At 40.9% G+C, this 15140-nt stretch overlaps 1 protein-coding gene across 8 annotated transcripts in view; it reads right to left on the bottom strand.

Annotated features, from left to right (window-relative positions):
* Positions 1–15140, bottom strand: part of LOC111260734 (uncharacterized) — a 75794-nt gene that overhangs the window by 50192 nt on the left and 10462 nt on the right. The window contains exon 3 of one of the 8 annotated variants that reach the window (XM_022833699.2): positions 10310–11460. The exons of the other annotated variants lie outside the window; for them this stretch is intronic. Within the exon in view, the coding sequence (XP_022689434.1) occupies positions 11319–11460 (142 nt within the window). The 3' untranslated portion in view covers positions 10310–11318. Of the gene's footprint in view, positions 1–10309; positions 11461–15140 lie in introns of those variants that run through there. 8 annotated transcript variants of the gene reach the window in all.

Genomic DNA, 15140 nt, shown 5'->3' with positions numbered 1-15140 from the left:
GTTCGAAGGCTTTCTAAATTTTCCTCGGCTTGCTATCTGACGCTTTTAGTTAGCCATTGCCTGACGCATACAATTCATCTTTACGTTGCTTTAGCTTTACGTTGTATCAACCATGGGTTAAAATATTTTTGTATATCTTGGCGGTAACTATTTGTGTGAATATTCAACATATTCTAGTTTGAACTCTATGTTTAGTATATGTGACTAAGAGTAGGGTTGTGGAAAAATATTAAGAATGAGCTATGTGTTCGGGATTAGTTTTCAATTTATAGCGTTTGTCGCAGCTTAAGCAGTATTACTTCAATAGTTCGAGTCATGTTTTCTCTGTTTGACGCATATCACCTTAAGGGCCTATAAGGTCGTTTAGCAATTGCCTATTCTGGGTAAAGGCTCAAAAACGGCGGTCAACTTCGCTAGCATATGCTTTTCAATTTTAATCCCACATTTTCATAGGAAAGCATGCTTAATAACTTTTTCGGCACCTGTCTGTAGAATGATTCGTTCACTCTCATTCACCAAATTCAAACAGAACGCAGATGATCAAAATTAGAAGGGTAATCTCGTCTGCGTCAAAGTTTTGGCTAAATTCCGAGTACACGTTCTCACAGACAGTGAGGTACTGTTGGACCCGTGAGCGCCTAGTCAAACGTTTTCCTTCAGCAGTCCCATCAACTTATCAACCAACTGCGAAAGTAGTTCAACCCGTTTGATTTTCTGCCAAATTTCGATCTGACGAAACCTAACCTCTAGGGCAGTTTGATCCCGACGGCTGACGACGGCCGTATAAATTCGTTTTTACGACTTGATTCAGTTTCCGATTGTGTATGGCATAGCCACGGTATTTCCAAGGATATCTCCGTATCTATCGTCGAGACCCTTTACATTACCGCACGCCGTAGATATAAAGAAACAACTACGTTGAACATGGTGTACGATTAAATTCTTCTATTTCCAAAGAGTTTTTGTCCATTATACAAAAAATGAGATCGCTTGAAAGAATGGTGTGCCTGAGAAACTCAGAGATCAGAACGATAGAGCGAAAGGAATTGTAGATGTAGGTGGAGGTAGCATCGGATAACTATACTAAAAATAGATGTACGTATACTACGTGTCGGACCAAGTGGCGATGTCCATTTAGTTCCAAGCTAGATCATCCTGTTTTCCCACTAGATTTAGCTAGTTAGGCAGTGCACAGCAAGGCTAAGGCGATGGCAATACCCAAGTTTTACCAGCGTACATTGCACCTTTCTTCTGCCAATGCGGTTCTGGATTTTAGTCGGGATTGCCTTGAGCAAAAGCGCATGATGACTTCACTCTCCAGCTAGGCCCATCCAGCTACGTCATGGCCGTCTTCTTCAGTGTTGACTACTACCACTTTGCTTTTCAATGCGACTTTTTTTTCTCTTTTCTCGTCTCTTTACTTCTTTCTTAACAATGTACATCCTCGTTCATCTGATGATTTCAGTTGCAGATAAAGAAGAAGGCGTCTCTAACTCAATCCCGAATCGATCCCCGTTGAGGTCTCGTTTTCTTCCTGAAGGGGTTGATGCCTCATTCGCACTGCAAGCTTTAGTCCTCCGTCTTCATCCCTCTGGCATTCATTTGCCATCGTGTTCTCACAGAAACCACTGCCATTATCCCTATGAGATGAAGCCAATCAAGTCGGATCGCACCACAGCGTCGCTGTACAGAGGACCGATTATAACAAGTAGAGAAGGCGGTGGGCGACCGGTTGGGATCCAGGATAGGCGTAGCTAAGAAACTGTGGGAAAAACCAAAAAAGGAAGAGAAAGAGAGAAACCATAGTAACGGAACGGAAGAAGTAAACGGTTCGCTTACTGCTTCCCCAAACTTCGAAGCAAAGGTTTCTTTTCATTGACTACGGTGGCTAGAGCTGTTGCCAAAAGCGAACCGTCTGCCGAATTGGTCTTTGCTGCCACCCATCCAACACCGAGAGATAAACTAAGATATCTCCAGGCTTCACTTTAAAGAAGAAGGCAGACAAGGGAGAGAAGTTATTGAGTGAACTCCGAGGAAACAAAAAAAGCTATACCATCAACCCGTGCGTTAGCAGGGGAATGGGACTTGCGCTGTAAACGCGCGTCGAATCGGCCTAGAAAGCGGAGGTCGGATCCTTGTATTGATCGAATACAGGAGATTGGAAACGGGAATCACTATTGCTAAGGTGATGGTTGTGGGGAACAACGATGGCGGCAATGGCAGATGTGTAGCAGACGTATTGAAAACCTGTCTGGGTACAATTGATAAGCTGGTCGGGAGCCAGTTACCTCTGGATGACTAATCAAGAAAAGTGAGAGCAAGCCACACTGAGGAACGGACATGGAGAAAATTTCAAAGTTGACCAGAAGCATATTGATAAGCATTACATGAAATGACTTAACTTTTCTAGGCCTGTCGAAAAATTTAGCAGAATACAGGCAAGTGTTATCTCTAGAGTAGTAAATATTGAGTACCATTAATCGAATAGCACTCACACGGTATTTGTGAAATTGGCTTCGACTGACAAACTCTCATCTACGACTAACGAGCGCTGTATTGAGAACAAATTATTTTTCTGAATAAATGCGAAACGCCAAATCTGGGATCATATTAATTGGAGCCTACTTGAGAGACAACCTAACCTAACCTGCCATATTTTGTACATAGTAAAAAAACTGGCCCTCATCCCTAGAAAAATCATTAATGAGTTGATGCGGCAAGATGCAAAAATAAATGTATTCTTTCAAATGAAAAAAACACATTCAAACGCGATGATAAGTAAGTTTTAAAACAAAGATGAGTGAACTAAAGTGTCCGTGCCTTTTCCAATCCCTTGGTACCCACTGGACATCAATCGTATTCCCAATGTCCTCGACATCGGGAGGAAGCCTTGTACGGAGACAGCCAATGCTATCAACACATGAGTGGCTGCGTACGGTTCCGTAGATGCTTAGCAACTCAGGCCAGCATTTATAGCTTGGGCTTAGTGGCATTGCCTGCAGCATCTTGTCCGCCCTCTCGTTAAGTCACAAATCAGAGCCGACAAAGATGACAAACGAGTTCGACCTTTAAGCCCTTCTTATTAGTGACTTCTCAATCATTAAGACCTTCACTATCCGACCCAGTGCCTGCTCTCCTGGCTGATCTGTAGTTGCTTCCGGTTGGATCACCATGAGCCGTATGGTCAGAATGGAGTAGAACAGGGTTAACGGACGTCTTCTGTCGGCCCAGCTTTGTCTACGTATGTCTCAAGTTCGTAGATCTTCGCATGAACGTTACAAATATCTTGCGAGAATAGAACCAAACGATGTGTGAAGGGACACTGATTTGTAGGAAGCCCGTCATTCCAGACGTTGTGTATTGTAACCCGCCAGCTTCCACCTCGAGCGTTATCGCCGCCGGCAGTAACAGCGTTTTTCAGGAAGTGATCGGTGATATCGCGCATATCCGTGCCGCTCGCCTTACTCAGGATGAGCAGAGGAATGCATGCACATTTGATTCGTGAGATTCGCCTATACATCTACCGCAAGGGATGTTTAGTAATCCTTTTGATCCTTATGGAGAAAGCCCCAATGGAATCTGGGCGCGCAGCTGTCTGGTCTTTCTACTAGCGAAGTCTGGCAGAGAATCGAACTGGTTCGGGTAGGTTTCTGCCTGCTATCTTTTTCAATCTATGCATGCACGTATATCGTTCACTTACACTGAGCAAAAGAATACTCGTTACTTATTGAGTCATTGCTAATTCAGCGGGGGGGGAAGTCAAATCGGCTGCCAGAAAATCCTACGATGGCGAAACAAGACAACAGACGATGGGATGTAGCATTGCTGGATGAAACGGGAGATTTGTACGTGCGATGACGAAAAAGGAAAGAAATCGAGGAGCAAAGGAAACGAGTCGTATGCGGACATACGCTTGAATTAGCTGCGGACGGTTGCCGTACAGCAAACGTCATCGCTTGTCGATGGTTGGGAAAACAGCGAGAAGACCGCTGACGACGACCATGAACAACAAGAAGGAAAATAATTCGCTTTTTCGCTGTGCACAGCTACACAATACGGTGTGAGTTGGGCTGAATAAGGACAGTACTCAGCAAAGGGGACTACGGTTGTATCTCGTCCATGCACGAGAAATCGCCTGTCTATGGGCTTCGGGTGTAGAAAGAAATATCGAGAGAATGACGAAGAGTTAGTAAGAATTAGATGGGATCCATGACACATGCAGGGGGCCCGTTAAGGGGAACAATTCCTAGTTCGTCGTGGCCGCTTATTCCCGTCTGATCATCCAGTCAATTGAGCGCTGGTCCGTTCCCTATCATCGTTTGCTAGCAGACATTAATCACACAAGGAATAGAAAGAAAGCAACGCTAAATAGAGAGAGTCGTGGAAAAAAGGAAGTTTCAGAGAGTAGTACACAATCAATGGAGGGGTAGAGAAGGCAACGTAAAACAGGGCGATAAATGCCAAACAAACAGAACGAAAACGCACGACACGCAGCCTGCCTTCCGCTCGTATCTCGCAGCGGCCCGTAATTGACTTAGCATTCAAGCCAAGAACGGCCGGCCAGCTAGGCAGTCAGTGAGCGAGCGACCGACCGACTATTTTACTTGTCTTTCCACTCTCGTCTCCTTATTCGGCCTCCTGCCACTGCCAATCATACAAACGATGGCCGTATTCAGGATATGCAAAGGAAACGCTTGTGGCGTAAGGACTGCATAACATCGCTGAGAATTCTTTAGCTGGTCTGACCCTCCGAGACTACCAACATCGTGTCTAGAGGAACATAGTGTTGGAGTGGGGGGATCGGGGGAAGGGCCATACGATCATTTCTGGTTTCTTTTTTCATGTGCCTCTTGTGTGCTGCCATCAGACATTACTTAAATTCCAATGGCTTGTTCATCGTGCATTGAGATGCGTAAAGAGTGGTCGTGGACAATAGTGCTGTGGGGGTTTCGGAGTAGCGCTTTGATACGCGGTCAGAATGATAGGACGAAGCGCCAGATTATGGAGAGCTAAATAACGACGGAGGGCAACGTTTCAGGAAGTAGGCCTGTGGAACGTCTGAAGGATAAAAGTGAAAACTAGGACATAAGTAGATAGGCAAATGTGTGTATCATATATTCCCAAAACAGTTTTATACGAGCTGGTTTTACACAACGTGTAATAGGGACAAGAAGGGAACGATGAAATTCGTCGGCAGAGTTCTGCCTGACAAATTCTCCCACGGGTTAGTGTTTTTCTGAACTGCCGCAAACGAAATATATAGTACTGCAATATATTCACTTGTTGTATGGACAAACAAGATAAGATTATATTCACAAAATTGCACAGGATGCAGCAGTAGACTTATTAAACTTCTCACAAGCACTGGCAACAACGAGCAGTACAACTCGGCCCGTTTGCTTCTTAGATTGCGTTTAGATAGATATACACTCTGTATTTGACGTTCGTTAATATCGATCTGACAACGAAACCCATGTTAGCCATCACGGATGAAATCTGTCCACAGCAGTAAAATTGAAGAAATAATTGACACCGTTAAAACGATGCTTTTTCCAACAATATAGAAAAAAATCCCCTACGTTAAAACTATCCATATCGTTCTTTAACATAGCGTATGAAGGCGTTACAAATCTATGTACTAAATTTCGTATTATCGACGCATGGAGCTCGTATTCACTCACCAAGTGCTTAGAAAGCTCTAAATCATCCCATGTACATTACTGTAACAGGTCACCCATTTTGCAAATGGCAGAATCCCCGTAGTTCAATGCTACAGTTATAAAATACAGTTGTTTATAATTATTAGCTTTATTTGGAGTGTTTTTTTTTGCTGCAACGGTGCACGTATGCATACAAAACAAACATGCTATCTATTGTTTTAAGACAGCTTACACAGTGCACGGAAAACACTGACGGATATAGTTTTGTGCTAATTAAAATATAATATGCCTTCCAACAGATGTTCTTAGATAAATCCATTCTCTAATTGGTTGAACTTATAAACTTTCTTCTTTCTTTTCTTCTAAAGGTTTCTAAAGATCGCCAATCTCAACCATCCTGCGGTCTTTGTGTTAACTAATAGTAAAGAGAAATTACCAGGTCCGGCTTCAACCACCTTTTCCTTATTTTGAAGCAGTCATAGTGGCATAAAACGAACTACTACCTTCAGCTATATAACTCCGTTTTGGAATTACAAAAAAAGTGAAAATCATGTAGTTTCCTTTCGTTTTTCCTTAAAATTCTATTACGCGATTGGACCAATTGCATTATCCAATTTGGCCCTTAGTTTCGACCTAATTGAATGACACGATGTACCATGCTGTTGATAGATGCCAGCATGTTAGCCGAGTCCAGAAACGAGATATCGTTCAGCTTTCGCCAAACCCTCATCATTTTGTGATCCTCGAAAACTTTATCGTGCCTGAAGTTCCTAAGGCCCATTCTGTTCCTGTTCGTATGTGCCTGCCGCGCGTTGTCCAGTCCTTTCCTGTCCCAGGGCTGCCCCGTACTCATTTCGTGGTGCACGTTTGTCCATCAATCAGTTTGGCCAATATAGAGTAAAAAGGGCTCCAGTATAGAGCAACGAAAAATGTCATAGCACCGTTTATCAACGGAGCTCTACTATCGATCATGTCCAGCCGTTCACAACTCGCACAAACATGCCAAAAACCTAGCAAGCAAGTGTTTGATCGGTTTGTCCATGGAAATCGCGAAACATTACGAAATGAACAGAAACCCTAGCGAGCATTGCTTTTTGCAAATGAACCTGCACGAACAAAAAAAAACAAAATATAAACCAGTGATATGTGGCAGAGCAACATACGACTTACCCAATTCTTACAAAATTCACCGCAGCTGTGCATATCCGATCTGTTAAGGATTCTAATTTCGATGCAAGTGCTTTAAGAATAAAAAACAGATCCTGTAAAAAATTATATATATATATATATATATATATATATCGTTCAAATTAGACGTGGCCAATTAGCTAAAAAAAATTCCTGAGAAAAGTTATTTAGCGTTATAATTTACTTGTCAGTACTGATATGTGATGCAACCTCAAAATATAGAGGTTTATAGCAAAAGTGGCGGGGCCTCTTGTAGAAATTAATTTACCAGTTACGAAAAACAAGTATTTTATCAATATTTATGAATATTCTAAAAGGGAAACCCGTGTGAGGCAATTCAAATGGGGTGGTTTATTTTTCTTCCACTCTTATTGATATATAGAGCCCTGTCGTTAATGGCTCTAATTAGTAACATTATGGCACAAACGTAGATATCGTTTTGTTACGGTGTTCCTATTCTTCCGTTAAATAATAGATGTATTCTCTCCTTTTTTTTCTTTCAATGTATTGCATACCTAATACTTCATAATGATCATTGGCGCTTTCCCTATCATCGTATTCCGTTTTTCGATTCAGTTATCGCAACAGCCTATTTTGTGCAAAAACTGTATCTCTTATATGTACCTGTTTGTTAAGCGCACTCTTAAGTTCATAACTTCACAAATCCACCAACTGCCAGTTTACATTGACTTACCGTTTGCCAAATTTTCAAGTCGAGAGGAACTTGGAAAAGCTAGCTTCCTTTGTTTATCCTGGAGGCAACCCATCTTTCGTCCATTGCAGCGATTCGTATCTACAACATGCTATTTAATTGTATTGAGCTTCAATGAATCATAAATCGTCGTCCAGTAAAGAAAAAAGTTTTAAAAAAAGTTTAAGTAAAGAAAAAGCCAGACGACAAATGAAGGACTCTTGTGTCTTTCAAACTATGAACGAATGCCACCGATTAGCGACGGGCACAGGATACCTTTCAAGCAACAAGCTTGCTAATTACTTACTTTCAACGTGAACGAAAGTTTCTCCAGTCGGTGTAGTTTTTTTTCTCAAGTCTTTTGACAAAAATAGTCAAATTATATAAGGTCGTGTTCGGGATTATTCGGACGATATAGATATTCTCGAGAATGTAAAGTAAGATGCCAATAGGTAAAAATAGATTTGAAAAAATTGCCGAGACCTCATTTTGCTTCCAACTCGATCCGTCTCCAATCGACTGGGGGTTCCCTTGCCGTACGGATGCAGGAGAACCAAAAGTAATCACTTATCTTAAATGACTCATTACACGTTCATCTCCTGTCCTTACCTATTTTCATTTTTCAGAATAGAGTCGTCAACGAAAATTAGCCCACTATACCATAGACGCTTGTATTGGAACCCGTTACTTACTTAAGATTCTAACTAAAATGCATAGAACGTGCTCGTTTTCCCTTTTTCAGTTCGAGGGGCCATTTTTAGTGGTGGCCATGAACAATTAAACGAACAATGCACGGGCAGAACGCATACTTTGCCGGCAACGCACCATTCTAAACTATTAAGTACCGTTCCAGAGGGTCGTTCGTGGGTGGGGGTATGGCTATATGGACAAGAGACTCATTTCACTAGACATTTTCGATCATACGAACTATATGAAAATTATAACTATTTAGAGCGTGAGTAATGAATAAATGATTGTTATACTTCAGGATTGATTAAGTTCGTCAATCTATAACTGAGTCAATGCAATGACGAGTGCTATTAGATAGACGTTGCTCGTATCCAGTCGAGCACAAATGAAAGAATGAAAGAAAACACTTCATTCAGGCTTCGTGTACTCAACTGCCTTAAAGCTCTTCACAGGGTTAAGAGTTATCAGCACTGGTAACGTTCTACTGCACGTAGTAGACTGAAGGGGATCTGTCACAAGCAGGTCGAGTTTTATAGTGCCAATAGTAACGCTACTCGTAATGGGTTAGAAGAGAACGCCCACAATTTCATTTATTACCTATGGTTAATTCCCACCGTGTCAGAGGGAAAATATTTTATTGGAGTATTTAAACAAATTAAAATTTAAAAAATTTATTAATCTATTATCATTACATGTATATATATATATATATATATATATATATATATATATATATATATATATATATATATAGACAATGACGAGCTACTCGTACCAGCGGAAATGCTATTTATTAAAGAACATTTCATCTTTATACAACGATAGCGAGGAAAATGATAAATGCGACACCTTTGCTAGCTTGTACTTGAAGTTTGTTACCGTTAGCTGAACGATTACAGAGTAAGCCGCCATTGCAATTATGCACGGACCTACGTACTGCACGCCGACGTTCATACCGGAAAAGCAGAACAAGGCTGACCTTGCCTCATGTATGTTGTATAGCATTGGGAACAACTGCTGTCACTTAGCATCATACATGCAATGCCACCACTCTATTTTGCGCACAAAAAGGTTTTCAACGCCGTGCTATTGGCAGTAATAGTTGTTGACGCCTATCGGTGTGGCTATGTCAGTGCGATGTTACATGCCAAGCGCACCCTTCACGTTTGGTGCTTGCACCTATACATCTATGAATAATAGGTTAAGCATTGCATCGAGATGAACGTCTTCCTTGCGTTTCGATAAGCTAACTTTAACCTAAAGGGATGATTTGTGCCGTTCTTGCGAAGCGAGAAATCCCAAAAAGATCTTCTTCGCGTTCGATTTCATACTGCGCCGTAACGTAAGCTAGCGGCACTTATTGCCTGCGTGCCCCTAATAGGTTATGATATTTTTCAGCTTTTTCCGGCTTTTATCGGGTCACTGTATGAAGTAAGAAGTCAATTGGGTTGTTGTACGGACGGTTGTACAAATGATGGCTTTTCTGCTTTGCAGAAAAATAGCAGGCCGCAACACGGAATCATAAGTGATTATGTAGATGGATAGCTCGCAGTTTTTGTCTCTCGGCAGTAGATAGCGGAAACAAGTTTCAAGTATTTAAAGTAAGATATAGTTGTATCAGACGCAGGCGACGGGGCTGTTCATTAATAGCTATAACTACTAAAAGGACGGTAATATATATGAGCTAGCCTAAGCCCAATGTAAGAGATATAATTGAGCTCATTCAATCGGCAGAAGTACCATTACACGAAATCGTAAGCCGATAAAAGGGTTGTGTGCGGAAAACAATGATTTTCGTGCAGGGCTGCAGAACTGATCTGCAATAGGTACTCTTTTCTTTTGCGACGGCTGAAATAAATGTTCCGTCAAGGACACGGAGAACAAATGTCATAGCGTCACTAAAAATAGTATTGATGTACACGCATAGTATTTTATGCTAAGAGACGGAACAGGTCATGGTTTTATCGATTGACCAATTTGAGAAAAATACTCAATATTATAAAACTACTTGCCTGCTACTTGCTTTTCTTTAGCGATATCACATAAAGCTATACCGAAAATAATTTATCTTGACGTGTGATAGGTTTTAAAATTTTTTATTTAGAACTTTTCTAAAAATAAAAAATATTCGGACATTTTTTTAATACCTATACGATTCAAAATGTTGTCATCGGACCATACGGCTATTAGATACAGATGACCCAAAATACGACAGTGCGACGTACGTTAAACGTATAAGGGAGCAAAGCTATAACTTGACCTTCATATACACCATCTTGTTGTTGATCCCCACTTATACACTTACTCAGAAAGGCACTAAACAGTTTCTTGATATTAGAAATAGTATTTCGCACGATCACCCAGCAGCACCATCTATTGATGGGCTCCCGTTACCACTAAGATCGGTTTAGCTATACATTTAGTAATGTAATAATTGGTTCCTGTATAGTAAATTTCTGCTCAGCCGAAGAGGGCGCTTCCCCAAATCTATATAACATCCTCTGCCCCCCCCCCCTTTTCTCTCAGACGCTTGATTTTCTCCAGGTGCCTGTTCCAGCAGATATTTAGGCGTCGGGATCGCTGTTGTTGTTGTCGGTTGCTGTGTCAGATTATATTATAACCTTCATTCGCACTATCTTTGTCTGCTCTTCCCGATGATACGGTTACTCCGAGCTGAACTGCGTACCGGTCTCACTACGGCATCGTTATCATGGGTAAGAAGGCAACACCACAGAGAGCATAGTTTTATCAAGAACCTTTGCCGTTGACGTTACTTAAGGTAATTTGGTATGTGCGGGAGTTTCAATAGTTCACGGTTCTCGAGAGACGTCGTGCCTCGCACGCACGGACCGGAATGCGGAGGAACACAATCCAAGATCCACGCGCTAGGTCAAAAATCTGCTAGATACGACGGTCTTCATACTCGCCACTTGTCCCCGTTTTCATCTGCATTTATACAGGACTGCTTTGCCGCCTGCTGACGCTGATCATTATTCTTCAAAACGCATTAATCCTTGTTTCACATACAGCCTTCTGAAATATACATTGCGCGCTCTGTTGACCGGTATCTGTATTTAAGTTCCCCTCCCTCAAAGATATTTCTTTTTAAGCCGTCCCTCCGTAGCTTTTTCCGGGATAGAGTACAAGTTGAAGTACGAGTCACGGGCTTCGGGGCTACGACCCCACCGAGCTTCTAACGGATGTCCGACACCTGTGACGTATTGCGTGTCTCTGGGGAAGGAAAACAGTTGGGCAGCATTAGCAAGTATAGGAACAGCGCAACTGTGTGTGCCAGGCAAGTCAGCGACGGCGTGCTCAGCTGCTTTTTCTGAGATCAGCATATGAAGGAAAGAGCAAGCAAGTTGCGTCGGACGGCGGGCTTTTTAAATCACGGTGCCAAAATTATATATTACTCGTGGCTGGCTGCACAAGAAGGTACATAACAAGCTGCTACGTCGAGGGCTGACCTTACTGGGACAACAAAAGCCTTCGCTGTATCTAATGAGTGAAAGCCAAAAGTGCAATAGAAGGAAACTGATGTCGCAGGTCATGACAGAACAAGCTGAAGGAGGGCAATAAAGGATGCAGATACAAGGTGATCTAAAAAATGGCCTGAAAGGAGAACTATGTAAGCATTATATAGGCCTTTAACAAGGCGTAGAGATCGTGTAGCTGAGCTTATGATCTCGAGTGGGAAACCGCAGCCGTCAAAACTCGGCTTAACAGGACTTTACTGTTCTACTATTCTAGGAAATAAGGTAATAAAAAAACATTTAATGCATTTGCAGCGGTGATTGTTTTTTTTCTCTAACAAAGCCCATCATGTCGTTAATTAAGATTTCGTAATTATACATACATATATATATATACTCCTCGTAAATATCTAAACTATAGGCTAAGCGAATTTGCTATGAGCTTGAGGGGGCAAAAAGCGTTGCCGTGCGATGGTAGAGTGAAACAGGTCACCTCGCTTTGGGTGCATATGACTAGTCTCTTTACGGCTTCACTGGTAACATGTTTGACTAGGAACCGAAGAGGAAATGACCACGTCATAAGGTGTTTAAAGAACACTAACCTGGAACGCTGGAGCTGTGTATCAGGCTGTTGTATAAAGGCGCACCTGTGCGTGATATCCTAAGCAGAAGCGTGGCAATATATAGTGCATGTCTCCATTTTACAGAAGTTTATTGACATCGACTAAACCAATGTTCTTACGGAGAACATAAGCATACCAAGGCGATTTCACTATTTATTTCTATAAAATTAAAAAATAGACTATGGGCAACACATGTATAGCAATCTTCGGTGGTTCTTGTACATTATAATTTGGCTTTAGTACAATATAATCTTCAATTGCCACGAAGACAGCATGATTTGCCGCTGTCACTGTGTGAGAATATACGTTAATTCCACAGCCAAGACACGCTGTACAGGAGGCTAGAAGATACGTATCACGGCAGATGTTGCAACAATATGCATATTGCGTGTTGAATTTGAGTTAAATTTGAGCACTTTGTGATAATTTTGTACCGGCTTGCTTTAGATACTAAGTGCCGGTTTTTCATATCCAATAGAACCTAACATGCGTAGGGTCTTTAATGGAATAGACTGAGATCTCGGTCACAGAAGTACACTGATCTATTGAATAAAAACAGACCTGTTTGCCATTGCCTATCATGTTAAGGTCCTCTGAATATTTCAGCCCCATTAGTCAATAGTGGACCTATATATATATGTAAATATATTGCCAATAAACGAGTCAAACAACGAACGTAGGCTAAGATGTCATTGGAATAGCCGATCTAGAACTAAGCACACTGAACTCAAGCAGATTATGGCTTTGCTAAATTTCTTAGTGCATGAAAGAAGTAGTCCTTGAATTACTCTTGCCATATACCAGAACACCAACTTAAACTAATACATCGAAATTATCGTTACGGGGCAGCGGATCAACCGTATGTTTGCTCTCCATCCAACCATCATTCAACATACAAAATTTCAGAATTTTTCAAAAGTTACGCATCATCACGGTATCGCTTAGACATTAAATATTACATAGGAAAAACATTTTACAGTTAAAAAATAGCCTAACGAACTATAGTTGTTATTGTTTTTGAAATCGAACGAAGGTCCTTCAGTATATCCAGTCAATCGCTGCCTGGTAAGTTTCTGCTTGCAATAAGTTTCCACCATTTTTCAGAATGTTCCCTGAACTAGATCAATGGAAACTTGTGTAAAATTAGCTTCACTTCATCCTCAGAGTTTGTCTGAGTATTGTTTGAGTAGATACTCAAAATAGGTAGGGTACACGAGATAGGAAGTCTTTGAATACCCACAACAAAGTCGTTTCGATGGATTTCTGTGGATTATGCCAATCTACTTAGATATTGCTTGTTCGTCTTGAAAAAGGTGGCCGCCAAATACATGTTTACGATGAATTTTGTGCGACATGACAATTAGTGGACACGTAAACGCCATTGGTCAATCATAGAATGCTGTACGTAAGCGCCGTACTATTCCCGTATCGCTCTGTGAACGGTCTGTCTGCGCTGAACGAAATTTGACGTTAAAGTTGTGTGTGGTACCCTTTTTGGAGGTGTCACAGTTGTAAGTTACGGTATCGGTTGGTGTAACGGAATCCCACTTTAATGAATAACATTCCGTCACGATTTGTCATACAACAATGCTTGATAAATGTTACGACAGGAGGTTCTTACTCAGGCTAATAATAGAAAAAGAGTTTTTTTGCATACATTGCGCGTGCAACTGATATTTAACGTTATCAAATACGGCATCCATCACCGTAATGAAAAAGCTAGTCGTTCACCGAAACGACCGCTAGGTCTTTTATTTATACTGTGGGCCTTATCACACATTTTTCAAACGTTTCCTAGATAAATTTATATTATTAGATTAGGGAAAAAAGTAAAGGGACATTCTTAACTTTGGTTGCGATTCATCAGCTAACAAAGAAGCCTATAAGCCTCGGGAACTATTAAAAAGCAAGCTAGAATATTACATTCAATATATACTTCACTTATTCTAGACAGATTGTGCTGAGGGGAAAGACTATTATGGCATAGTATATCATTCCACTTGTCGAACCGCCTTGAGCGCCACCAGTGGACGAACGCGAAGTTCTATAAAAGCGTTTTAAAAAAAAAAAAGAACTAGAGGGTCATTTCTGAACCATTTAAGTTAAATAACAAATTCTATAGTGGAACTTGTGTATCCTAAAACGAACAGCATGGAGTTGGTAGATCCGGGAAGAACGAGTCTCTTTTTGCTACGTGCAGAACGTGTTGTATGACGTCAGGCAATACTTTTTATTGTATATTTAATTAATGTATGGAGCAATTATAGGTAAATAAAAAATCGGAAGCTAGTATGGGTATAAATGTATAAAAAGTTCAGTTCTTGAAGGTACTTAGCCACATTGAAGTGCTAAATACTGATATAAATATGAATAAAATTCGAAATGGTGTTATATTATATTAGGATCTACATTGTACAATAGATAATGTGGAAATTAGGTACTACGGAATAACTTAATTCAAGGTTACCTAAAATCATTATCTTTCAAGATAGCTAATAACTTATATGTGCTCAAGTTAATCTACATACGTACACCAATGATTACGTAAAAAGGCTTGCAAGACAAGATTAATTGTCCTGTATGTAATCGAACGTAATAATCGGTCCCTTGGAAAATTGCGTATATTTGAAGGTCAGTATAAGTGACCTAATCTTCCTGTAATTGTTATGTGCACTTATAGCTGTTATATAATATTTCTTTCTAACGACTTCGGACAGTTCCATATCGGCGGATGTTTGTTCATAGAAATGCAGAAACTTATCTCAAGCTCACAATTTACTCGGCAAAGCTCAAACAGTTCACAATCCAGATGAAC

The sequence above is a fragment of the Varroa jacobsoni genome, unplaced genomic scaffold (genome assembly GCF_002532875.2).
Source record: "Varroa jacobsoni isolate VJ856 unplaced genomic scaffold, vjacob_1.0 scaffold_471, whole genome shotgun sequence".
Classification (NCBI taxonomy): Eukaryota; Metazoa; Arthropoda; class Arachnida; order Mesostigmata; family Varroidae; genus Varroa; species Varroa jacobsoni.
This window is presented reverse-complemented; position numbering and strand designations above follow the sequence as displayed.